The sequence below is a fragment of the Coloeus monedula genome (assembly GCF_965178545.1).
Source record: "Coloeus monedula genome assembly, chromosome: 40".
Classification (NCBI taxonomy): Eukaryota; Metazoa; Chordata; class Aves; order Passeriformes; family Corvidae; genus Coloeus; species Coloeus monedula.
Window position 1 is genome coordinate 1,429,240 of NC_138820.1, and position 24,963 is coordinate 1,454,202.

The 24,963-nt window shown below is 59.0% G+C and overlaps 1 protein-coding gene across 1 annotated transcript; it reads left to right on the forward strand.

Annotated features, from left to right (window-relative positions):
* The first annotated feature begins 403 nt into the window (after positions 1 to 403).
* Positions 404 to 24,099, forward strand: CTDNEP1 (CTD nuclear envelope phosphatase 1). The gene is made up of 8 exons (XM_082300557.1): positions 404 to 737; positions 6,384 to 6,450; positions 11,483 to 11,601; positions 16,409 to 16,480; positions 17,496 to 17,612; positions 20,671 to 20,782; positions 22,245 to 22,329; positions 23,719 to 24,099. The coding sequence occupies exons 1-8, from the start codon at positions 636 to 638 to the stop codon at positions 23,777 to 23,779; spliced, it is 735 nt and encodes a 244-aa protein (XP_082156683.1). The 5' UTR covers positions 404 to 635; the 3' UTR covers positions 23,780 to 24,099.
* Positions 24,100 to 24,963: the final 864 nt, after the last annotated feature.

A 24,963-nucleotide genomic window follows, 5' to 3' on the forward strand; every position in this document is an offset into this window, starting at 1 on the left:
GGGGAGATCCCCTCGATTTTGGGGGAGTGGGCGGGGCTTCAAGGAGAGGCCACGCCCCTCATTTGAATACTACCCCACCCACGGCCATGCACAGAGCCCGCGCCGCCGCCGAAACCACGCCCCCTAATTTACATACAACAGCCTCTTGGCCACGCCCCTCCACAAAACCACGCCCACAACTTACCCGTATTTACATTTAATTCTAATTACATTCATTAAACCTTAATTACAGCACTGGCCACGCCCCTTAATTTGAATAAAGCCCTCAACGCGCCGCTCCCACAGCGGAAACCACGCCCCCTAATTTACATACCCTCCCCTCTAACCACGCCCCTCCGCTCGCTCACACAGCCGTGGCCCCGCCCCCCGTGCGTGGCCCCGCCCCCCGTGCGTGCCCCGGAAGCGCTGGCGCCGGAAGTGCCCCCGGGCGATGGCGGCGATGGCGGCGCTGGCGGCGGCCCCGGTTGAGCCCCGGTGAGGGCCCGGACGCCCCCGAACCCCCCCGGGACCCCCCCCGGCAGCGCCTCCCTCCCCGGGGGGGGGCCGCAGGAGGCGGCGGCGGCGGCGGGGCCGCGGCGAAGCTGGCGGAGCTGGGCCGCGCCGGGGCCGGGGCCGGTACCGGGGCCGGTACCGGGATGATGCGGACGCAGTGTCTGCTGGGCCTCCGCTCCTTCGTGGCCTTCGCTGCTAAACTGTGGAGCTTCGTGCTGTACCTGCTGCGGAGGCAGGTCCGAACCGTGAGTACCGGGAATGGAGCGGGGGGGAACCGGGAGGGAGCGGGAGGGAACCGGGAATGGACTGGGAATGAAACGAGAGGGACCGGGAAGGGAGCCGGGAATGGACCGGGAATAGACTGGGAGGGACCGGGAGGAGCGGGAATGGATTGGGAATGAACCGGGAGAAACCGGGAAGGGAGCCGGGAACGGAGCGGGAATGGACTGGGAAAGGAATGGGAATGGACTGGGAATGGACTGGGAACGGAGCGGGAATGGACTGGGAATGGACTGGGAACGGAGCGGGAATGGACTGGGAAAGGAATGGGAATGGACTGGGAGGAGAGGGAGGGACTGGGAATGGACTGGGAATGGAGCCGGAGGGACTGGGAATGGAGCGGGAATGGACTGGGAATGGAGCGGGAATGGACTGGGAATGGAGCGGGAATGGACTGGGAATGGACTGGGAACGGACTGGGAATGGAGCGGGAATGGACTGGGAATGGAGCGGGAATGGACTGGGAGCGGAGCGGGAATGGACTGGGAATGGAGCGGGAATGGAGCGGGAATGGAGCGGGAATGGAGCCGGAAGGACTGGGAGGGACCGGGAATGGACGGGGAGGAGCGGGAGGGACTGGGAATGGACTGGGAATGGACTGGGAATGGAGCGGGAGGGACTGGGAATGGACTGGGAATGGACTGGGAACGGAGCGGGAATGGAGCCGGAGGGACTGGGAGGGACCGAGAATGGACTGGGAGGGACCGGGAATGGACTGGGAGGGACCGGGAAGGGAGGGGGAGAACCAGAGGGACCGGGAGGAGCGGGAATGGAGCCGGGAATAGACCGGGAATGGACTGGGAGGGACCGGGAATGGAGCGGAAATGGACCGGGAGTGGACTGGGAGGAGAGGGAGGGACTGGGAATGGAGCGGGAGGGACGGGGGAGAACCGAGAGGAGCGCGGGGCACCGGGAATGGAGCGGGAATGGAGCGGGAATGGACTGGCAGGGACCGGGAATGGAGCGGGAATGGAGCGGGGGAACCAGAGGGACCGGGAGGAGCGGGAATGGAGCCGGGAATGGAGCCGGGAATAGACCGGGAATGGACTGGGAATGGACTGGGAGTGAACCGGGAGGGACCGGGAAGGGAGCCGGGAACGGAGCGGGGACGGAGCGGGGACGGAGCGGGAACGGAGCGGGGAATGGAGCGGGAATGGAGCGGGAATGGAGCGGGGACGGAGCGGGGACGGAGCGGGGACGGAGCGGGGAATGGAGCGGGAACGGAGCGGGAATGGAGCGGGAACGGAGCGGGAACGGAGCGGGAACGGAGCGGGGAATGGAGCGGGAACGGAGCGGGAATGGAGCGGGAACGGAGCGGGAATGGAGCGGGAACGGAGCGGGAACGGAGCGGGAATGGAGCGGGAATGGAGCGGGAATGGAGCGGGAATGGAGCGGGGAATGGAGCGGGAACGGAGCGGGAATGGAGCGGGAATGGAGCGGGAATGGAGCGGGAACGGAGCGGGAACGGAGCGGGAACGGAGCGGGAACGGAGCGGGGAATGGAGCGGGGACGGAGCGGGAATGGAGCGGGAATGGAGCGGGGAATGGAGCGGGGAATGGAGCGGGAATGGAGCGGGAATGGAGCGGGAACGGAGCGGGGACGGAGCGGGAACGGAGCGGGAATGGAGCGGGAACGGAGCGGGGAATGGAGCGGGAACGGAGCGGGAACGGAGCGGGGAATGGAGCGGGAATGGAGCGGGAATGGAGCGGGAATGGAGCGGGAACGGAGCGGGAATGGAGCGGGGAATGGAGCGGGAACGGAGCGGGGAATGGAGCGGGAATGGAGCGGGAACGGAGCGGGGAATGGAGCGGGGAATGGAGCGGGAACGGAGCGGGAACGGAGCGGGAATGGAGCGGGAATGGAGCGGGAATGGAGCGGGAACGGAGCGGGGAATGGAGCGGGAACGGAGCGGGAACGGAGCGGGAATGGAGCGGGAATGGAGCGGGAATGGAGCGGGAATGGAGCGGGGAATGGAGCGGGGAACGGAGCGGGAACGGAGCGGGAATGGAGCGGGGACGGAGCGGGAACGGAGCGGGGACGGAGCGGGAACGGAGCGGGAACGGAGCGGGGAATGGAGCGGGAATGGAGCGGGAACGGAGCGGGAATGGAGCGGGGAATGGAGCGGGAATGGAGCGGGAGGGACTGGGAAGGACTGGGAAGGACTGGGAGGGAACTGGGAGGGACCGGGAATGGACTGGGAGGGACTGGGAGGGACCGGGAATGGACTGGGAGGGACTGGGAGCGGACTGGGAAGGACCGGGAATGGACTGGGAGGGACTGGGAAGGAACTGGGAGGGAACTGGGAAGGACCGGGAATGGACTGGGAGGGACTGGGAGGGAACTGGGAGGGACCGGGAATGGACTGGGAGGGACTGGGAAGGAACTGGGAATGGTTCCGGGATTAACGGGGAGGTCCCGGGAGGGGAGGATCGGGAATTCAGGGGGTTTGGGGAGTTTTTGGGAATTTTGGGGAATTTCGGGAATTTTCTGAGAATTTTTTCGGAATTTTTTGGGGAATTTTTTGGGGGAATTTTTTGGAGAGTTTTTTTGGGAATTTTTGGGGATTTTTTTTTGGAATTTTCCTGGAATTTTTGGGGGGAATCTTTAGGGAATTCCCCGGGGTGGTTTTGGAAATGTTTGGGGAGTTTTTCGGGATTGTTTTGGGATTTTTTGGGATGTTTTTGGGAGGTTTTTTTTTGAAATTTTGGGGGATTTTTTTGTGAATTTTTCCCGATTTTTTCCAGAATGTTTTGGGACTTTTCCCAGAGTTTTCTGGGAGTTCTCCAGGAGTTTTTTTGGAATGTTTTGGGAATTCTCTGGGATATTTTCGGGAACTTTTGGGGAATACTTCAGGATTTTTCTGGGAATTCTCCAGGGTTTTTCCAGTATTTTTCAGGAAATTTTTTTGGGTTTTTTTCTGGAATTTTCCAGAATGTTTTGGGAATTTTCCCGGAATTTTCCGGGAATTTTCCGGGAATTTTCCAGGAATTTTTTTCGGGAATTTTCCAGGAATTCCCAGGCGCTTTCCGGGGTCACTCGGAGCTTTTTAAAATTTATTTATTTATTTACGGAATTTTGGGGAATTCGGGGCTGCTCGGGGGGGATTTTTGGGGAATTTTTGGGTTCCGGGAATTCCTTGGGAATTTTTTTTGCAGCATTTTTGGGAGGAATTTGGGGTTTTCTGGAGGGATTTGGGATTTTTTGGAGGAATTTGGGGGTTTTGGGGAGAATTCGGGGGATTTGGGGATTTGCTTGGAATTTTTGGGAGAGCTTTGAGATAATTTGGGATATTTTGGGATGATTTGGGGGTTTTGGGGGATAATTTGGGATAATTTTGGGACAATTTCAGATATTTTGGGAAATTTGGGGATAATTTGGGATAAATTCGGGGGCTTTTGGGGATAATTTGGGGGTTTGGGGGATATTTTGGGGATTTTTGGGGATAATTTGGGGGGTTTGGGGGATATTTTGGGGATTTTTGGGGATTTTTGGGGATAATTTGGGGGTTTTTGGGGATAGTTTGGGATAGTTTGGGGTTTTGGGGATATTTTGGGGGTTTTGGGGATATTTTTGGGGATAATTTGGGGGCTTTTGGGGATATTTTGGGATATTTTAGGGTTTTTGGGGATAATTTGGGGGTTTTAGGGGATATTTTGGGGACTTTTGGGGGTTTTTGGGGATAATTTGGGGGTTTGGGGGATAATTCGGGAAAATTTGGGGTATTTTGGGGATAATTCGGGATATTTGAGGATGTTTTGGAGGTTTTGGGGGATAATTTGGGGATTTTTGGGGATATTTTGGGATATTTTGGGGGATTTTTGGGGGTAATTTGGGGGGTTTTGGGGATATTTTGGGGCTTTTTGGGGATAGTTTGGGATACTTTGGGGATTTTTGGGGATAATTCGGGGGTTTGGGGGATATTTTGGGATATTTGGGGATAATTTGGGCTTTTTGGGGATAATTTGGGGTACTTTGGGGATTTTTGGGGATAATTCGGGGGGTTTGGGGATATTTTGGGATTTTTGGGGATATTTTGGGGGGTTTTGGAGATATTTTGGGATATTTTGAGGATATTTTGGGATATTTCGGGGACTTTTGGGGATAATTTGGGGATTTTTGGGGATATTTTGGGATGGGGGCGGCGTTTCAAGGTTGAATCCGGCCCTGGGGGGGTCACGGGGGTGGGGGAGGGGCCCGGGGCTATTTTGGGATGGGGGGAGGGGCCGGGACTGGCCCGGGATGGAAAAGGGGGAATTTGGGAGGGATTTGGGGGAATTTGGGAGGAATTTGGGGGATTTTGGGGCTCCTGAGGGTGTTTGGGGGGGATTTAGTGGAATTTCGAGGGATTTTGGGGAGATTTTTAGGGATTTAGGGGCGTTTTGGGGGGATTTGGGGAGAATTTGGGGGGATTTGGGGAGAATTTGGGGGGATTTGGGGGATATTTTGGAGGATTTAGGGGTAAAAAAGGCGATTTTGGGGGGGTTTTGGGTGAGTCTTGCACGGATTTGGGAGGATTTTTAGGGATCCTGGAGGATTTGAGGAGAATTTGGGGGGATTTGGGGGGATTTGGAGGATTTAGGAGGGAATTTGGGGAGGATTTTTAGGCATTTAGGAGGATTTGGGGGGGCAGTTAAAGGGATTTTAGGGAATTTTGGAGGATTTGGGGGATTTTGGGGGAATTTTGGAGGATTTTGGGGAGATTTGGGGGAACTTGGGGGAATTTTGAAGGATTTGAGGAGATTTTGGGGGGATTTTGGGCTGATTTTAGGGAGATTTGGGGGGATTTTGGAGGATTTAGGGAAGTTTGGAGGGTTTTGGGGGGATTTTGCTGGATTTGGGGGGGATTTTGGGGAAATTTTGGAGGATTTGGGGAGATTTGTGGGGGTTTTGGGGGGATTTTGGGGAATGTTGGAGGATTTGGGGAGATTTGTGGGGATTTTGGGGAGATTTGGGGGAATTTTGGGGGATTTTGGAGGATTTAGGGAATTTTGGAGGGATTTGGGAGGATTTGGGGGGATTTTGCTGGATTTTGGGGAAATTTTGGAGGATTTGAGGAGATTTTGGGGGAATGTTGGAGGATTTGGGGAGATTTGTGGGGATTTTGGGGAGATTTGGGGGGATTTTAGGGAATTTTGGAGGGATTTGAGGAGATTTGGGGGGGATTTTGGGCTGATTTTAGAGAGATTTGGGGGGATTTGGGGAGGCTTGGGGGGATTTGGGGGGATTTAGGGAATTTTGGAGGGATTTAGGGAATTTTGGAGGGATTTGGGGGGATTTTGCTGGATTTGGGGGGGATTTTGGGGAAATTTTGGAGGATTTGGGGAGATTTGTGGGGGTTTTGGGGGGATTTTGGGGAATTTTGGAGGATTTGGGGACTTTCCGGGGCTTTTGGGCTGATTTTTGGGGCTTTGGGGAGATTCCAAAGTGAATTTTGAGGAGATTTTGGGTTTTCCCATCCCTTTTTTGGGCCTTTTCCGCTCAGCCATCACCAAAAATTCCGGGATTTTTTTTTTTTATTTTGGGGATTTTGGGGCTCTGCTCCTCTGGAATTTTGGGATTCCCGAATTTTGGGGGGGTGCCCCAAAAATTTGGGGGGGGTTTTCCCTGGGCAGGTGATCCAGTACCAGACCGTGCGCTACGACGTCCTGCCGCTGTCACCCATCTCGCGAAACCGCCTCAGTGAGCCCCGAAATTCGGGATGGGAACCCCAAAATTGGGATGGGAACCCCAAAAATGGGGATGGGAGCCCCAAAAATGGGATGGGAGCCCCAAAAATGGGATGGGGACCCAAAAATGGGATGGGAACCCTAAAATGGGATGGGAGCCCCAAAAATGGGATGGGAGCCCCGAAAATGGGATGGGAGCCCCAAAAATGGGATGGGAACCCAAAATTGGGATGGGAACCCCAAAAATGGGATGGGAGCCCCAAAAATGGGATGGGAGCCCCGAAAATGGGATGGGAACCCAGAAATGGGATGGGAGCCCCAAAAATGGGATGGGAGCCCCGAAAATGGGGATGGGAGACCCAAAATGGGGATGGGAGCCCCGAAAATGGGGATGGGAACCCCGAAAATGGGATGGGAACCCCAAAAATGGGGATGGGAACCCCAAAAATGGGATGGGAACCCCAAAAATGGGGGTGGGAGCACCAAAAATGGGATGGGAGCCCCGAAAATGGGATGGGAACCCTAAAATTGGGATGGGAGCCCCAAAAATGGGGATGGGAACCCCAAAAATGGGGATGGGAGTCCCACAAATGGAGATGGGAACCCCAAAAATGGGATGGGAACCCCAAAAATGGGATGGGAGCCCCGAAAATGGGATGGGAACCCCAAAAATGGGATGGGAGCCCCAAAAATGGGGATGGGAGCCCCAAAAATGGGATGGGAACCCCAAAAATGGGATGGGAGCCCCAAAAATGGGATGGGAACCCCAAAAATGGGATGGGAACCCGAAAATGGGATGGGAACCCCAAAAATGGGATGGGAACCCGAAAATGGGATGGGAGCCCCAAAAATGGGATGGGAGCCCCAAAAATGGGGATGGGAACCCCGAAAATGGGGGTGGGAACCCCGAAAATGGGATGGGAACCCCAAAAATGGGGATGGGAGCCCGAAAAATGGGATGGGAGCCCCGAAAATGGGGATGGGAGCCCCAAAAATGGGATGGGAACCCGAAAATGGGGGTGGGAGCCCCAAAAATGGGGATGGGAACCCCGAAAATGGGATGGGAGCCCCAAAAATGGGATGGGAACCCCAAAAATGGGGGTGGGAACCCCGAAAATGGGGGTGGGAACCCCGAAAATGGGATGGGAGCCCCAAAAATGGGATGGGAGCCCGAAAAATGGGATGGGAGCCCCAAAAATGGGGGTGGGAGCACCAAAAATGGGATGGGAGCCCCAAAATGGGGATGGGAACCCGAAAATGGGATGGGAGCCCCAAAAATGGGGATGGGAACCCCGAAAATGGGGATGGGAACCCCAAAAATGGGATGGGAACCCCAAAAATGGGATGGGAGACCCGAAAATGGGATGGGAGCCCCAAAATGGGGTGGGAACCCCAAAATGGGGATGGGAACCCCAAAAATGGGATGGGAACCCCAAAAATGGGGATGGGAGTCCCGAAAATGGGATGGGAGCCCCGAAAATGGGGATGGGAGCCCCAAAAATGGGATGGGAGCCCCAAAATGGGGATGGGAGCCCCAAAAATGGGATGGGAGCCCCAAAAATGGGATGGGAACCCCAAAAATGGGGATGGGAGCCCCAAAAATGGGGATGGGAGCCCCAAAAATGGGATGGGAACCCCGAAATTCGGGATGGGAGCCCCAAAATGGGGATGGGAACCCGAAAATGGGGATGGGAACCCCAAAAATGGGGATGGGAGCCCCAAAAATGGGGATGGGAGCCTCAAAAATGGGATGGGAACCCCAAAAATGGGATGGGAACCCCAAAAATGGGGATGGGAGCCCCAAAAATGGGGATGGGAACCCCGAAAATGGGATGGGAGCCCCAAAAATGGGATGGGAACCCCAAAAATGGGATGGGAACCCCAAAAATGGGATGGGAACCCCAAAATGGGGATGGGAAGCCAAAAATGGGGATGGGAACCCCGAAAATGGGATGGGAACCCCAAAAATGGGGATGGGAACCCCAAAAATGGGATGGGAACCCGAAAATGGGGATGGGAACCCCGAAAATGGGATGGGAACCCCAAAAATGGGGATGGGAACCCCGAAAATGGGATGGGAGCCCCAAAAATGGGGATGGGAGCCCCAAAAATGGGATGGGAACCCCAAAAATGGGATGGGAACCCCAAAAATGGGGATGGGAACCCCGAAAATGGGATGGGAACCCCAAAAATGGGGATGGGAGCCCCAAAAATGGGATGGGAACCCCAAAAATGGGGATGGGAACCCCGAAAATGGGATGGGAACCCCAAAAATGGGATGGGAACCCCGAAAATGGGATGGGAACCCCAAAAATGGGATGGGAACCCCAAAAATGGGATGGGAACCCCGAAAATGGGATGGGAACCCCGAAATTCGGGATGGGAACCCCAAAAATGGGATGGGAGCCCTAAAAATGGGATGGGAGCCCCGAAAATGGGATGGGAGCCCCAAAAATGGGATGGGAGCCCCAAAATGGGGATGGGAGCCCCAAAAATGGGATGGGAGCCCCAAAAATGGGATGGGAACCCCGAAAATGGGATGGGAACCCCGAAATTCGGGATGGGAGCCCCAAAAATGGGACGGGAACCCTGAAATTCGGGATGGGAGCCCCAAAAATGGGATGGGAACCCCAAAAATGGGGATGGGAGCCCCAAAAATGGGATGGGAGCCCCAAAAATGGGATGGAACCCCGAAAATGGGATGGGAACCCCGAAAATGGGATGGGAACCCCGAAAATGGGATGGGAACCCCAAAAATGGGATGGGAACCCCAAAAATGGGATGGGAACCCCGAAAATGGGATGGGAACCCCGAAATTCGGGATGGGAACCCCAAAAATGGGATGGGAGCCCCAAAATGGGGATGGGAAGCCAAAAATGGGATGGGAACCCCAAAAATGGGATGGGAGCCCCAAAAATGGGATGGGAGCCCCAAAAATGGGATGGGAACCCCAAAAATGGGATGGGAACCCCAAAATGGGGATGGGAGCCCCAAAAATGGGATGGGAACCCGAAAATGGGGATGGGAACCCCGAAAATGGGGATGGGAGCCCCAAAATGGGATGGGAAGCCGAAAATGGGATGGGAAACCCAAAAATGGGATGGGAGCCCCAAAATGGGATGGGAGCCCCAAAAATGGGATGGGAACCCCAAAAATGGGATGGGAACCCCGAAATTCGGGATGGAAGCCCCAAAATGGGGATGGGAGCCCCAAAAATGGGATGGGAGCCCCAAAAATGGGGACGGGAGCCCCAAAAATGGGATGGGAGCCCCAAAAATGGGGATGGGAGCCCCAAAAATGGGATGGGAACCCGAAAATGGGATGGGAGCCCCAAAATGGGGATGGGAACCCCAAAAATGGGATGGGAGCCCCAAAAATGGGATGGGAACCCGAAAATGGGATGGGAGCCCCAAAATGGGGATGGGAGCCCCAAAAATGGGATGGGAGCCCCAAAAATGGGATGGGAACCCCAAAAATGGGATGGGAACCCCAAAAATGGGATGGGAGCCCCAAAAATGGGATGGGAGCCCCAAAAATGGGATGGGAAGCTGAAAATTGGGATGGACCCTGCCCCAATCCCGGCCTTGCCCCAATCCCAGCTGTTCCCTAATCCCGGCCCTAATCCCGGTTTAGCCCTAAACCCGGCCCAGCCCCAATCCCAGTTTGTTCCTAATCCCGGCCCAGCCCCAATCCCAGTTTGTTCCTAATCCCGGCTCTACCCCAATCCTGACCCTGCCCCAATCCCGGCCCCAATCCCAGCCCCATTCCCAATCCCAGCCCCAATCCCAGCCCTGCCCCAATCCCTGCCCCAATCCCAGCCCCATTCCCAATCCCATTCCCAATCCCAGCCCCAATCCCAGCCCTGCCCCAATCCCTGCCCCATTCCCAATCCCATTCCCAATCCCATTCCCATTCCTAATCCCATTCCCATTCCCAGCCCCATTCCCAATCCCATTCCCATTCCCGATCCCAATCCCATTCCCAATCCCATTCCCATTCCCAGCCCCATTCCCAATCCCATTCCCAATCCCAATCCCAGCCCCATTCCCAGCCCCATTCCCAATCCCATTCCCATTCCCATTCCCAATCCCAACCCATTCCCATTCCCAGCCCCATTCCCATTCCCATTCCCAGCCCCATTCCCAGCCCCATTCCCGATCCCATTCCCAATCCCATTCCCATTCCCAGCCCCATTCCCAGCCCCATTCCCGATCCCATTCCCAGCCCCATTCCCATTCCCATTCCCATTCCCAATCCCAATCCCATTCCCAGCCCCATTCCCAATCCCATTCCCAATCCCATTCCCAATCCCATTCCCAATCCCAGCCCCAATCCCGGCTCTGCCCCAATCCCATTCCCAATCCCATTCCTGATCCCATTCCCAATCCCATTCCCAATCCCATTCCCGGCCCCATTCCCAGCCCCATTCCCGATCCCATTCCCAGCCCCATTCCCATTCCCATTCCCAATCCCCATTCCCAATCCCAGCCCTGCCCCAATCCCATTCCCATTCCCGATCCCATTCCCGATCCCATTCCCAATCCCAATCCCAGCCCCATTCCCATTCCCATTCCCATTCCCAATCCCATTCCCATTCCCATTCCCATTCCCATTCCCATCCCCATTCCCGATCCCATTCCCGATCCCAATCCCATTCCCATTCCCAATCCCATTCCCAATCCCATTCCCATTCCCAGCCCCATTCCCGTTCCCAATCCCATTCCCATTCCCGATCCCATTCCCGATCCCAATCCCATTCCCATTCCCATTCCCGATCCCAATCCCAATCCCATTCCCAGCCCCATTCCCAGCCCCATTCCCGATCCCATTCCCAATCCCATTCCCATTCCCGATCCCAATCCCATTCCCAATCCCATTCCCAGCCCCATTCCCATTCCCGATCCCATTCCCGATCCCATTCCCGTTCCCATTCCCAATCCCAATCCCATTCCCATTCCCGATCCCAATCCCATTCCCAATCCCATTCCCAGCCCCAATCCCATTCACATTCCCGATCCCATTCCCGATCCCAATCCCATTCCCAGACCAGGTGAAGAGGAAGATCCTGGTGCTGGACCTGGACGAGACCCTGATCCACTCTCACCACGACGGCGTCCTGCGGCCCACGGTGCGGCCCGGCACCCCCCCCGACTTCATCCTCAAGGTGCGCGCGGAGCGGCCGCGGCTCCGGGGATTCGGGGGAATTCGGGGGGATTCGGGGGATTCGGGGGGATTCGGGGGATTCGAGGGAATTAGAGGGAGTTTGGGGGGGATTCGAGGGAATTCGGGGGGATTCGAGGGAGTTTGGGGGGATTCGAGGGAGTTTGGGGGGGATTCAAGGGAATTTGGGGGGGATTCAAGGGAGTTTGGGGGGATTCGAGGGAATTTAGAGGGAGTTTGGGGGAAATTAGAGGGAGTTTGGGGGGAATTAGAGGGAATTTGGGGGGGATTCAAGGGAATTTGGGGGGTCCTGGGGGAATTCGGGGGAATTCGGGGGAGTTTGGGGGGATTCGAGGGAATTCGGGGGGATTCGAGGGAGTTTGGGGGGAATTAGAGGGAGTTTGGGGGATTCAAGGGAGTTTGGGGGAATTCGAGGGAGTTTGGGGGAATTCGAGGGAATTTGGGGGGATTTGAGGGAATTTGGGGGGATTCGAGGGAATTTGGGGGGATTCGAGGGAATTTAGAGGGAGTTTGGGGGGAATTAGAGGCAATTTGGGGGCATTTAGAGGGGATTCAGGGGGATTCGAGGGAGTTTGGGGGGATTCGAGGGAATTTGGGGGGATTCGAGGGAATTTGGGGGGATTAGAGGGAATTTAGAGGGAATTTGGGGGGAATTAGAGGGAATTTGGGGGGATTCGAGGGAGTTTGGGGGGTTTGGAGGGAATTCGGGGGAATTCGAGGGAATTCGGGGGGTCCTGGGGGAATTCTGGGGGGATTAGAGGGAATTAGGGGGGGATTAGAGGGAATTTGGGGGGAATTAGAGGGAATTTGGGGGAATTCGAGGGAATTTGGGGGAATTCGAGGGAATTTGGGGGAATTAGAGGGAATTTGGGGGGGATTCGAGGGAATTTTGGAGGGAATTCGAGGGAATTCGGGGCATTCGGGGGAATTCGGGGGGATTCGGGGGAATTTGGGGGGATTCGAGGGAATTTGGGGGGATTAGAGGGAATTTGGGGGAATTAGAGGGAATTCGGGGGAGTCCTGGGGGAATTCTGGGGGGATTCGAGGGAGTTTGGGGGGGATTCGAGGGAGTTTGGGGGAAATTAGAGGGAGTTTGGGGGGATTCGAGGGAATTTGGGGGGATTCGAGGGAATTCGGGGGGATTCGGGGGAATTTGGGGGGATTCGAGGGAGTTTGGGGGGAATTCGAGGGAATTCGGGGGGGTCCTGGGGGAATTCGGGGGGGATTAGAGGGAGTTTGGGGGGGATTCGAGGGAGTTTGGGGGGATTCGAGGGAATTCGGGGGGATTCGAGGGAATTTGGGGGGATTAGAGGGAGTTTGGGGGGATTCGAGGGAATATGGGGGGATTAGAGGGAATTTAGAGGGAATTTGGGGGGAATTAGAGGGAATTTAGAGGGAGTTTGGGGGGGATTCGAGGGAGTTTGGGGGATTCGAGGGAATTCGGGGGAATTCGAGGGAGTTTGGGGGAAATTAGAGGGAATTTGGGGAGTTTGGAGGGAATTTGGGGGAAATTAGAGGGAATTTGGGGGGGATTAGAGGGAATTTGGGGGAATTAGAGGGAATTCGGGGGAGTCCTGGGGGAATTCTGGGGGGATTAGAGGGAGTTTGGGGGGGATTCGAGGGAATTTGGGGGGATTAGAGGGAATTCGGGGGGTCCTGGGGGAATTCTGGGGGGATTAGAGGGAGTTTGGGGGGAATTCGAGGGAATTTGGGGGGATTCGAGGGAGTTTGGGGGGATTAGAGGGAGTTTGGGGGGATTCGGGGGAATTCGGGGGGGATTAGAGGGAGTTTGGGGGGAATTAGGGGGAATTAGAGGGAATTCGGGGGGAGTTTGGAGGGAATTCGGGGGGGTCCTGGGGGAATTCGGGGGGAATTAGAGGGAATTTGGGGGCGATTCGAGGGAGTTTGGGGGGATTCGAGGGAATTTGGGGGAATTCGAGGGAATTCAGGGGGGTCCTGGGGGAATTCGGGGGAATTAGAGGGAGTTTGGGGGGGATTCGAGGGAATTTGGGGGGATTCGGGGGAATTCGGGGGAATTCGGGGGAGTTTGGGGGGAATTCGAGGGAGTTTGGGGGGATTCGAGGGAATTTGGGGGAAATTAGAGGGAGTTTGGGGGGATTCGAGGGAATTTGGGGGGAATTAGAGGGAATTCGGGGGGGATTCGAGGGAGTTTGGGGGAAATTAGAGGGAATTTGGGGGCATTTAGAGGGGATTCAGGGCAATTTAGAGGGAATTTTAGAGCATTTGGAGGGAATTTTGGGAATTAGAGGGAATTTGGGGGGTCCTGGGGGAATTCAGGGGAATTCGAGGGAGTTTGGGGGGATTCGGGGGAATTCGGGGAAATTCGAGGGAATTCGAGGGAATTCGGGGGGATTCGGGGGAATTTGGGGGGATTCGAGGGAGTTTGGGGGGATTCGAGGGAGTTTGGGGGGATTCGAGGGAATTCGGGGGGTCCTGGGGGAATTCTGGGGGGATTAGAGGGAGTTTGGGGGAATTAGAGGGAGTTTGGGGGGAATTAGAGGGAATTTGGGGGAATTAGAGGGAATTCAGGGCAATTTAGAGGGAATTTCAGAGCATTTAGAGAGAATTTTGGGGGGTTCGGAGGGAATTTTGGGAATTAGAGGGAATTTTGGGGGGATTCGAGGGAGTTTGGGGGGAATTAGAGGGAATTTGGGGGCATTTAGAGGGGATTCAGGGCAATTTAGAGGGAATTTTAGAGCATTTGGAGGGAATTTTGGGAATTAGAGGGAATTTTGGGGGGATTCGAGGGAATTCGGGGGGATTCGAGGGAATTTGGGGGAATTCAAGGGAATTTGGGGGGAATTCGGGGGAGTTTGGGGGGAATTCGAGGGAGTTTGGGGGCATTTAGAGGGGATTCAGGGGGATTAGAGGGAGTTTGGGGGGATTCGAGGGAATTTGGGGGGGATTCGAGGGAATTCGGGGGAGTCCTGGGGGAATTTTGGAGGGAATTCAAGGGAATTTTGGGGGAATTCGAGGGAATTTGGGGGGATTCGAGGGAATTTGGGGGGATTCGAGGGAATTCGGGGGATTCGAGGGAATTTGGGGGATTCGAGGGAATTTGGGGGGAATTCGAGGGAATTCGGGGGGATTCGAGGGAATTTGGGGGGATTCGAGGGAATTCGGGGGATTCGAGGGAATTTGGGGGATTCGAGGGAATTTGGGGGAATTAGAGGGAATTTGGGGGAATTAGAGGGAATTCGGGGGGTCCTGGGGGAATTCTGGGGGGATTAGAGGGAGTTTGGGGGGAATTAGAAGGAATTTTGGGGCATTTAGAGGGAATTTTGGGGGGAATTAGAGGGAATTTGGGGGGAATTAGAGGGAATTTGGGGCAGATTTGGGAATTTCAGTGGGTTTGGAGGGAATTTGGAGGGGGATTCAGGAGTTTGGGGGGTTTGGAGGGAATTTTGGGGGGAATTAGAGGGAATTTGGGGCAGATTTGGGATATTCGGGGGGTTTGGAGGGAATTTGGGGGGGATTTGGGCATTTTGGGGGGATTTGGGAGTTTTTGAGGGGGATTTAGAGGGAATTTTGGGGGATTTGGAGGGAATTTGGGAGCAGTTGGAGGGGATTTTGGGAGGATTTTGGGGTGATTTTTGGGGGGGGATTTGAGGAGGTTCAGGAGGGATTTGGGGGGCGGAATTTGGGGAAAGGATTTTTGGGGTCTCAGGGCAGAATTTTGGGGCTTTCAGGGCAAAATTTGGGGGGGTCTTGGAGGAGCAGAATTTTTGGGGGATTTTGGGGGTTTTTGGGGGTCCCAGAGGTGATTTTGGGGTCCCTGAAGTGCTTTTGGGGGGGGATTTTGGGGCTCCCGGGGGGGTTTTGGGGGGATCCTCAGAGTTTTGGGGGTTTTTGGGGGGGTTTTGGAGGTTTTTTGGGGGTCCCAGAGGTGATTTTGGGGTCTCTTAGATGCCATTGGGAGGTTTTTGGGGGGTTTTTTGGGGGTCCCAGAGGTGAATTTGGGGTCTCTGAGGTGCTTTTGGGGGGGGATTTTGGGGGTTTTAGGGTGGATTTGAGGGTTTTGGGGGTTTTTTTGGGGGTTTTTGGGGGTCCCAGAGGTGATTTTGGGGTCTCTTAGATGTCAGTGGGATGTTTTGGGGATTTTTGGGGGGTTTTTGGGGGTTTTTGGGGGTCCCAGAGGTGATTTTGGGGTCTCTTAGATGTCAGTGGGATGTTTTGGGGCGTTTTGGGGGGGTTTGGGGGGTTTTTGGGGGTCCCAGAGGTGATTTTGGGGTCTCTTAGATGCCAGTGGGATGTTTTGGGGGTTTTTGGGGGGGTTTTGGGGGTTTTTGGGGGTCCCAGAGGTGCTTTTGGGGTCTCTTAGATGCCAGTGGGATGTTTTGGGGGTTTTTGGGGGTTTTTGGGGGTCCCAGAGGTGATTTTGGGGTCTCTTAGATGCCAGTGGGATGTTTTGGGGGTTTTTGGGGGGGTTTGGGGGGTTTTTGGGGGTCCCAGAGGTGCTTTTGGGGTCTCTTAGATGCCAGTGGGATGTTTTGGGGCGTTTTGGGGTGGTTTTGGGGGTTTTTGGGGGTCCCAGAGGTGATTTTGGGGTCTCTTAGATGTCAGTGGGATGTTTTGGGGGATTTTGGGGGTTTTGGGGGGTTTTTGGGGGTCCCAGAGGTGATTTTGGGGTCTCTTAGATGCCAGTGGGATGTTTTTGGGGGGGTTTTGGGGGTTTTTGGGGGGGTTTTGGGGGTTTTTGGGGGGGTTTTTGGGGGTTTTTGGGGGTCCCAGAGGTGCTTTTGGGGTCCCTGAGCCCGCCCCGTGCTCAGGTGGTCATCGACAAACACCCCGTGAGGTTCTTCGTGCACAAACGGCCCCACGTGGATTTCTTCCTGGAGGTGGTGAGTGACCCCCAAAAAGCTCCAAATTCACCCCAAACCAGCACCGAAACCCCCCAAAATCCCCCCCAGATCTGTTCCCAACCCTTCCGAGATTCCCAAATTCCGGAATTTTGGGTTCCAGGTGAGCTGGGGATTCGAGCTGGGGGTGGTCATGGTCAGCATGGGGATCCAGAACCCCCAAAATCCCCCTGAGACCCCCAAAAATCCCCAAAATCCCCCCAAAATCTCCCCAAATCCCCTCCAAACCCTTCTGAGATTCCCAAAATCCCCGAAATTCCCGGAATTCCGGTTCCAGGTGAGCTGGGGATTCGAGCTGGGGGCGTTCCCGGCTGGCATGGGGATCCACAGCCCCCAAAACCCCCCTGAGACCCCTGAAAATCCCCCAAATCCCCCCCAAACCAGCACCGAAACCCCCCAAAATCCGCTCCAAACCCTTCCGAGATTCCCAAAATCCCCGAAATTCCCGGAATTCCGGTTCCAGGTGAGCCAGTGGTACGAGCTGGTGGTGTTCACAGCCAGCATGGAGATCCAGAACCCCCAAAACCCCCCTGAGACCCCCAAAAATTCCCAAAATCCCCCCAAAATCTCCCCGAATCCCCTCCAAACCCTTCTGAGATTCCCAAAATCCCCGAAATTCCCGGAATTCGGGTTCCAGGTGAGCCAGTGGTACGAGCTGGTGGTGTTCATGGCTGGCATGGGGATCCAGAACCCCCAAAATCCCCCTGAGACCCCCAAAAATCCCCAAAATCCCCCCAAAATCTCCCCAAATCCCCTCCAAACCTTTCTGAGATTCCCAAAATCCCTGGAATTCCCAGAATTCCGGTTCCAGGTGAGCTGGGGATTCGAGCTGGGGGCATTCCCGGCTGGCATGGGGATCCACAGCCCCCAAAACCCCCCTGAGACCCCCGAAAATCCCCCAAATCCCCCCAAAACCAGCACCGAAACCCCCCAAAATCCGCTCCAAACCCTTCCGAGATTCCCAAAATCCCCGAAATTCCCGGAATTCGGGTTCCAGGTGAGCCAGTGGTACGAGCTGGTGGTGTTCACGGCCAGCATGGAGATCTACGGCTGCGCCGTGGCCGACAAGCTCGACAACAACCGCAGCATCCTCAACCGCCGCTACTACCGGCAGGTGCGGGGGCGGGGCCACGAAGGGGGCGGGGTCACAAAGGGGGCGGGGCCACGAAGGGGGCGGGGGCAGTGAAGGGGTGGGGCCGGAAAGGGGGCGTGGCCGGGAAAGGGGGCGGGGCCGGGAAAGGGGCGTGGCTTGGAAGGGGGCGGGGTCACAAAGGGGGCGGGGACAGCAAAGGGGTGGGGCCGGAAAGGGGGGTGGTCAGAAAGGGGGCGGGGCCAGAAAGGGGGTGGTCACAAAGGGGGCGGGGCCACAAAGGGGGCGGGGCCGGAAGGGGGAAGGGGCGGGGCCAAGAAGGGGGCGTGGCCGGGAAAGGGGCGTGACCAGAAAGGGGCGTGGCCGGGAAAGGGGGCGTGGTCAGGAAGGGGGCGGGGGGAGCGAAGGGGGGCGTGGCCAAGAAAGGGGGCGTGGCCGGGAAAGGGGCGAGGCCAGCGAAGGGGGGCGTGGCCAGCGAAGGGGGCGTGGCCGAAAAAGGGGGCGTGGCCGGGAAAGGGGCGAGGCCAGCGAAGGGGGCGTGGCCGGGAAAGGGGGCGTGGCCACAAAGGGGGCGTGGCCTGGAAAGGGGGCGTGGCCGGGAAAGGGGTGGGGCTTGGAAAGGGGGTGGAGCCAGCAAAAGGGGTGTGGCCACAAAAGGGCGTGGGGCCAGGAAGGGGCGTGGCCGGGAAGAGGGCGGTGCCACAAAGGGGGCGTGGCCGGGAAAGGGGGCGGGGTCGCAAAGGGGGCGGGGACAGCAAAGGGGTGGGGCTGGAAAGGGGGGTGGTCAGAAAGGGGGCGGGGCCGGGAAAGGGGGCGGGGCCAGAAAAAGGGGTGGTCGGAAAGGGGGGGGGTGGTCACAAAGGGGGCGTGGCCGGGAACGGGGCGTGGCCAGAAAGGGGGTGGTCACAAAGGGGGCGGGGCCGGAAAGGGGGAAGGGGCGGGGCCACGAAGGGGGGCGGGCCAAGAAGGGGGCGTGGCCAGAAAGGGGCGTGGCCAGGAAGGGGGAAGGGGCGGGGCCACAAAGGGCGTGTGGCCGGGAAAGGGGGCGTGGTCATAAAGGGGGTGGTCAGAAAGGGGGTGGTCAGAAAGGGGGCGGGGGCGGGGCCAGCGAAGGGGGGCGTGGCCAAGAAAGGGGGCGTGGCCGGGAAAGGGGCGAGGCCAGCGAAGGGGGCATGGCCGGGAAAGGGGGCGTGGCCACAAAGGGGACGGGGCCTGGAAAAGGGGCGTGGCCAGGGAGGGGGTGGGGCTGGGAAAGGGGGCAGAGCCAGCGAAAGGGGTGTGGCCGGGAAAGGGGGCGGGGTCACAAAGGGGGAGGGGACAGCAAAGGGGTGGGGCCGGAAAGGGGGCGGGGCCGGGAAAGGGGGCGGGGCCAGAAAAAGGGGCGGTCGGAAAGGGGGCGTGGCCGAAAAGGGGGCGTGGCCAGAAAGGGGGTGGTCAGAAAGGGGCGGGGCCACGAAGGGTGTGGGGCAGGAAAGGGGCGGGGGGCTGGAAAGGGGCGTGGTCACAAAGGGGGCGTGGCCACGAAGGGGGTGGGGCCCGGGAGGGCCGGGGTTTCATTTTTGGGTGAGGTCAGGGTGGTTTGGGGGTGTTTTTGTGGGCGTGGCCTGAGCCCGGTGGGCGTGGCTGTATTGCGGGGCGGGGCAAGCGCAGGGGGCGTGGCCTGGATGGGGCAGGGCCGGGAGGGGCGTGGTTTCATTTTGGGTGAAGTCTGGGTGGTTTTGGGGTGTTTTTGTGGGCATGGCTTGAGCGCAGGGGGCGTGGCCTGAGCCCGGTGGGCGTGGCTTCATTGTGGGATGGGGGCGGGGCGTGGCCTGGGTGTGGCAGGGTGGGGCCGGGAGGGGCGTGGTTTCATTTTTGGATGAAGTCAGGGGGTTTGGGGGCGTCTTTGTGGGCGTGGCTTGAGCGAAGGGGGCGTGGTCACAGCCAGGTGGGCGTGGCTTCGTTGTGGGGCGTGGCCTGGGCGATTTTTGAGGGTTGGGTGGGGGGCGTGGCTTAATGAAAGGGGCGTGTCTTGAGCCCAGGGGGCGTGGTTTGGGGTTAGGGTGGGGTCAGGGCAATTTTGGGGTAACTGGGGTGGGTTGGGGGGCGTGGCTTAACGAAAGGGGCGTGGCCTGAGCCAGGTAGGCGTGGCTTCATTGTGGGGCGTGGTCTGGGCGATTTGGGGGGGGTGGGGTGGGTTTGGGGGGCGTGGCTTAACGAAAGGGGCGTGGCTTGATCCCAGGGGGTGTGGTTTGGGGTTAGGGCAGGGTCATGGCAATTTTGGGAGGAATTGGGGTGGGTTTGGGGGGCGTGGCTTCATCCCAGGGGGCGTGGTTTGTGTTTAGGGCGGGGTCAGGACGATTTTGGGGCGGTTTTGGGGCAATCGGGGTCAGAAGCAGCAGCTGGGGTGGGGTTGTGGGCGTGGCTTCCGCTCTGGGGGCGTGGCCACGCAATGGGTGTGGTTAAGCGGGCGTGGTCACTCATTGGGTGTGGCGAGGTGGGCGTGACCACTCATGGGTGTGGTTAAGTGGGCGTGGTCACTCATTGGGTGTGGCGGGATGGGCGTGGCCACTCATTGGGTGTGGCGGGGTGGGCGTGGCCACTCAATGGGTGTGGCGGGGTGGGCGTGGCCACTCATTGGGTGTGGTGGGGTGGGCGTGGCCCCTCATTGGGTGTGGCGGGGTGGGCGTGGCCACTCATTGGGTGTGGCAGGGTGGGCGTGGCCACTCATTGGGTGTGGCAGGGTGGGCGTGACCACTCATTGGGTGTGGCGAGGTGGGCGTGGCCACTCATTGGGTGTGGCGGGGTGGGCGTGGTCCCTCATTGGGTGTGGTTAAGTGGGCGTGGCCACTCATTGGGTGTGGCGGGGTGGGCGTGGCCACTCATGGGTGTGGTTAAGTGGGCGTGGCCACTCATTGGGTGTGGCAGGGTGGGCGTGGTCCCTCATTGGGTGTGGCGAGGTGGGCGTGGCCACTCATTGGGTGTGGCGGGGTGGGCGTGGCCACTCAATGGGTGTGGTTAAGCGGGCGTGGCCCCTCATTGGGTGTGGTGGGGTGGGCGTGGCCCCGCGGTGGGCGTGGCCCTGACTCGGCCCCGCCCCCAGCACTGCACGCTGGAGCTGGGCAGTTACATCAAGGACCTGTCGGTGGTGCACAGCGACCTCTCGAGCATCGTCATCCTGGACAACTCCCCCGGCGCCTACCGCAGCCACCCCGGTACCGCCCGGCAGCGTCCCCAAAACCCCAAAAAAATGCCCCAAAATCGCCCTGAAATCGCCCCGAAAATCCCCCAAAAATTCCCTCCGCAGCCATCCCGGTACCGCCCGGCAGCGTCCCCAAAACCCCAAAAAAGTGCCCCAAAATCGCCCCGAAAATCCCCCAAAAATTCCCTCCGCAGCCACCCCGGTACCGCCCGGCAGCGTCCCCAAAACCCCAAAAAAGTGCCCCAAAATCGCCCCGAAAATCCCCCAAAAATTCCCTCCGCAGCCACCCCGGTACCGCCCGGCAGCGTCCTCAAATCCCCGTCCCCAAATCCCCAAAATTCCCGTCCCCAAAACCCCAAAATAGTGCCCCAAAATCGCCCCAAAATTGCCCCGAAAATCCCCCGGTACCGCCAGGGCCCCGAAATGCGCCCGAGAGCGTCCCCAAAATCCCAAAAATCCTCATCCCCAAATCCCCAAAATCCCCGTCTCCAAAATCCCCAAAATCCCCGTCCCCCCAGGACCCCCCAAATCACTCCCAGAACCCCTCAGGATCCCCAAATCCCTTCCAGGACCCCCCAAAACCTCCCCAAATCCCCCCAGGGACCCCCAAATCCCCCTTGGACCCCACCCAGGACCCCCCAGGACCCCCAAATCTCCCCCAAATCCCCTCCAGGACCCCCCAAACCCTCGCAGGACCCCCCCCAAATCACCCCCAGAACCCCTCAGGATCCCGAAATCCTCTCCAGGACCCCCCAAATCCTCCCCAAATCCCCCCCAAACCCCCCCAGGGACCCCCAAATCCCCCTTGGACCCCACCCAGGACCCCCCAAATCCTCCCAGGACCCCTCAGGATCCCCAAATCCCCCCCAAATCCTCTCCAGGATCCCCCAAATCCTCCCCAAATCCCCCCCAAATCCCCCCAGGGGCCCCCAAATCCCCCTTGGACCCCACCCAGGACCCTCCATGACCCCCCAAATCCCCCCCAAATCCCCTGCAGGACTCCCCAAAACCTCTCCAAATCCCCCCCAAACCCCCCCAGGGACCCCCAAATCCCCCTGGGACCCACCCAGGACCCCCCAAATCCTCCCAGGACCCCCCCAAATCACTCTCAGGACCCCCAAATCCCCCCCAAATCCCCTCCAGGATCCCCCAAAACCTCCCAGGACCCCCCCCAAATCACCCCCAGAACCCCTCAGGACCCCCAGGACCCCCCCAAATCCCCTGCAGGACCCCCCAAAACCTCCCCAAATCCCCCCCAAACCCCCCCAGGGACCCCCAAATCCCCCTGGGACCCACCCAGGACCCCCCAAATCCTCCCAGGACCCCCCCAAATCACCCCCAGAACCCCTCAGGATCCCCAAATCCCCCCCAAATCCCCTCCAGGACCCCCCAAAACCTCCCCAAATCCCCCCCAAATCCCCCTGGGACCCCCCCAGGACCCCCCAGGACCCCGTAACCCCCCCCAATCCCCCCAGACAACGCCATCCCCATCAAGTCGTGGTTCAGTGACCCCGGGGACACGGCCCTGCTCAACCTCCTGCCCATGCTGGACGCGCTCAGGTCCGGGGGGCTCCTGGGGGGTCCTGGAGGGGATTTGGGGGGTCCTGGGGGGGATTTGGGGGGTCCTGGAGAGGTTTGGGGGGGTCCTGGAGGGGATTTGGGGGGTCCTGGAGAGGTCTGGGGGGCATTGGGGGGGTCCTGGGGGGGATTTGGGGGGTCCTGGAGAGGTTTGGGGGGGTCCTAGAGGGGATTTGGGGGGTCCTGGAGAGGTCTGGGGGGGTCCTGGGGGGGATTTGGGGGGTCCTGGAGAGGTCTGGGGGGCTCCTGGGGGGTCCTGGGGGGGATTTGGGGGGTCCTGGAGAGGATTTGGGGGGTCCTGGAGAGGTTTGGGGGGCATTGGGGGGGTCCTGGAGAGGATTTGGGGGGTCCTGGAGAGATTTGGGGGGTCCTGGAGGGGATTTGGGGGGTCCTGGAGAGGATTGGGGGGGTCCTGGGGGGGATTTGGGGGGGATTTGGGGGGTCCTGGAGAGGTTTGGGGGGCATTGGGGGGGTCCTGGGGGGGATTTGGGGGTCCTGGAGAGGTTTGGGGGGGTCCTGGAGGGGATTTGGGGGGTCCTGGAGAGGTTTGGGGGGGTCCTGGGGGGGATTTGGGGGGTCCTGGAGAGGTCTGGGGGGCATTGGGGGGGTCCTGGGGGGGATTTGGGGGGTCCTGGAGAGGATTGGGGGGGTCCTGGAGAGGATTTGGGGGGTCCTGGAGAGGTTTGGGGGGGTCCTGGGGGGGATTTAGGGGGGTTTGGAGGATCCTGGAGAGGTTTAGGGGGGGATTTGGGGGGTCTTGGAGAGGTTTGGGGGGTCCCAGGGGATCCTGGGGGGGGGTTTGGGGGGGATTTGGGGTGTTCTGGGTGGGGTTTGGGGGGTCCTGGAGGGGATTTGGGGGGTCCCAGGGGGTCCTGGAAAGGGTTTGAGGGGTCTTGGAGGGGATTTGGGGGGTCTTGGAGGGATTTAGGGGGAGTTTGGGGGGTCCTGGAAGGGATTTGGGGTGTCCTGGGGGGATTTGGGGGGTCCCAGGGGGTCCTAGGGGAGGGGTTGGGGGGGTCTTGGAGAAGTTTTGGGGGGTCCTGGGGGAGTTTGGGGAGTCCTGGAGGGGATTTGGGTGGTCTCGGAGGGGATTTGGGAGGGATTTCGGGGGTCCTGGGGGAATTCAGGGGGTCCTGGGGGAGGAGTTGGGAGCGTTTTGGGGTCCTGAAAAGATTTTTAGGGGCGAGGGGGTTTTTGAGTGGAATTTGGGGGGGGGGGTCCTGAGGGGATTTGGGGGGTCCTGGGGCCATTTTGGGGAACTTTCGGAGGGATTTTGGGGGGGGGGTCCCACCTGGCTCTGGAGGGGGGGGGGGCTCCCCTCATTATTTGTGGGGAGGGGTCTCAGCCCTGTGTCCCCCTCCCCAAATTCAGGTTCACGGCCGACGTCCGCTCCGTCCTGAGCCGGAACCTTCACCAGCACCGCCTGTGGTGACCCCGGAGCGCCCGGACGGGACCCCCGGACGGGACCCCCCGGATGGGACCCCCGGATGGGACCCCCCAGATGGGACCCCCTGGGTGGGACCCCCGGACGGGACCCCTCCCCCCCTTTCCCGGGCCGGACTCTTCGCCCCCTCCCCCCCTGTTTTTTTTGGGGGGGAATAATTTGGGGAGGGGTCGCGCCCCCCACGTGCCTGAATTGGGGGCGGGGCTTTGTGGGGGAGGGGCGCGGGGGCCGCCCCTCCCCCTGCCGGACAGATGGACGGACTCGGACATTTGGGAGCTGCCTGTCCCGTCCCCCCCCCCCCCCCTCCCCCCCTGTGTTTTTAAAAGCCCTTGGTCCCACTCGCGGCGTCTCTGTGGTTCCTGTGCCGCCCCCAGACCCATTTCGGGGCTCTCTGCGTCGACCCCAGACCCATTTCGGGGCTCTCTTTGCGCCGATCCCCCCCCCGTTTTTTCCCGCAATGGTTCCGTCCGCCTCAGCGTTGGCCCCGCCCCCTTTCTCGCCTGGCCGCGCGCCCTCGCCCCGTCACGTGACCCCGTGTTTACCTCGCCCCGCCACGTGACCTCCCCCCGCGCGGTGACGTCAGTCACATGACGTCAGTCACATGAGGCCGCAGCACCGCCGGATCCTTCCGCGCCTCCGCCCGGGGCCTTCCCGGGACCCTTCCCCTTCACCGGGAGCCCTCCCCCGGTTACCGAGACCCCCCCCCCCTCCCCCCGCCGCTGCCGCTAACGGGATTTTGGGAGGGGATTTACGCCGTTCCCGTAGGGAAGCGTTTGCCGCGGGGCGGCGGCGGCGGCTGCTGCGCCCTTGGCGTAGCGCTGTGGGCAGGGCCCGTGCGAGGCGCTGGGACGGACCGGGATGAACTGGGAAAGGTCTGGGGGGGCCTTAGGGAGGAACTGGGAGGAACTGGGAGGAACTGGAATGAACCGTTCGCCGTTTGCGCAGCGCTGAGGGCAGCGCCGTTACGCCGTTTGCGTACCGCTGAGGGCAGTGCCCGCTCCCTTACGCCATTTGCGTAGCGCGCCGCCGTTCCGCTCCGTTGGGCTCCCTTACGCCGTTTGCGTAGCGCTGTGGGCAATGCCGCCGTAGTTACGCCATTTGTGTAGCCATGAAGGCAGCGCCCTTACGCCATTTGCGCAGCGCTGAGGGCAGCGCCCTTACGCCGTTTGCGC

Excerpts from the sequence above, each read along its gene's own strand:
- CTDNEP1 (XM_082300557.1), top strand. The coding sequence starts at position 636 with ATGATGCGGACGCAGTGTCTGCTGGGCCTCCGCTCCTTCGTGGCCTTC. Across the intron at positions 6,451-11,482 it reads CATCTCGCGAAACCGCCTCA|ACCAGGTGAAGAGGAAGATC; the intron begins GTGAGCCCCGAA and ends TCCCATTCCCAG. Across the intron at positions 11,602-16,408 it reads CCCCCGACTTCATCCTCAAG|GTGGTCATCGACAAACACCC; the intron begins GTGCGCGCGGAG and ends CCCCGTGCTCAG.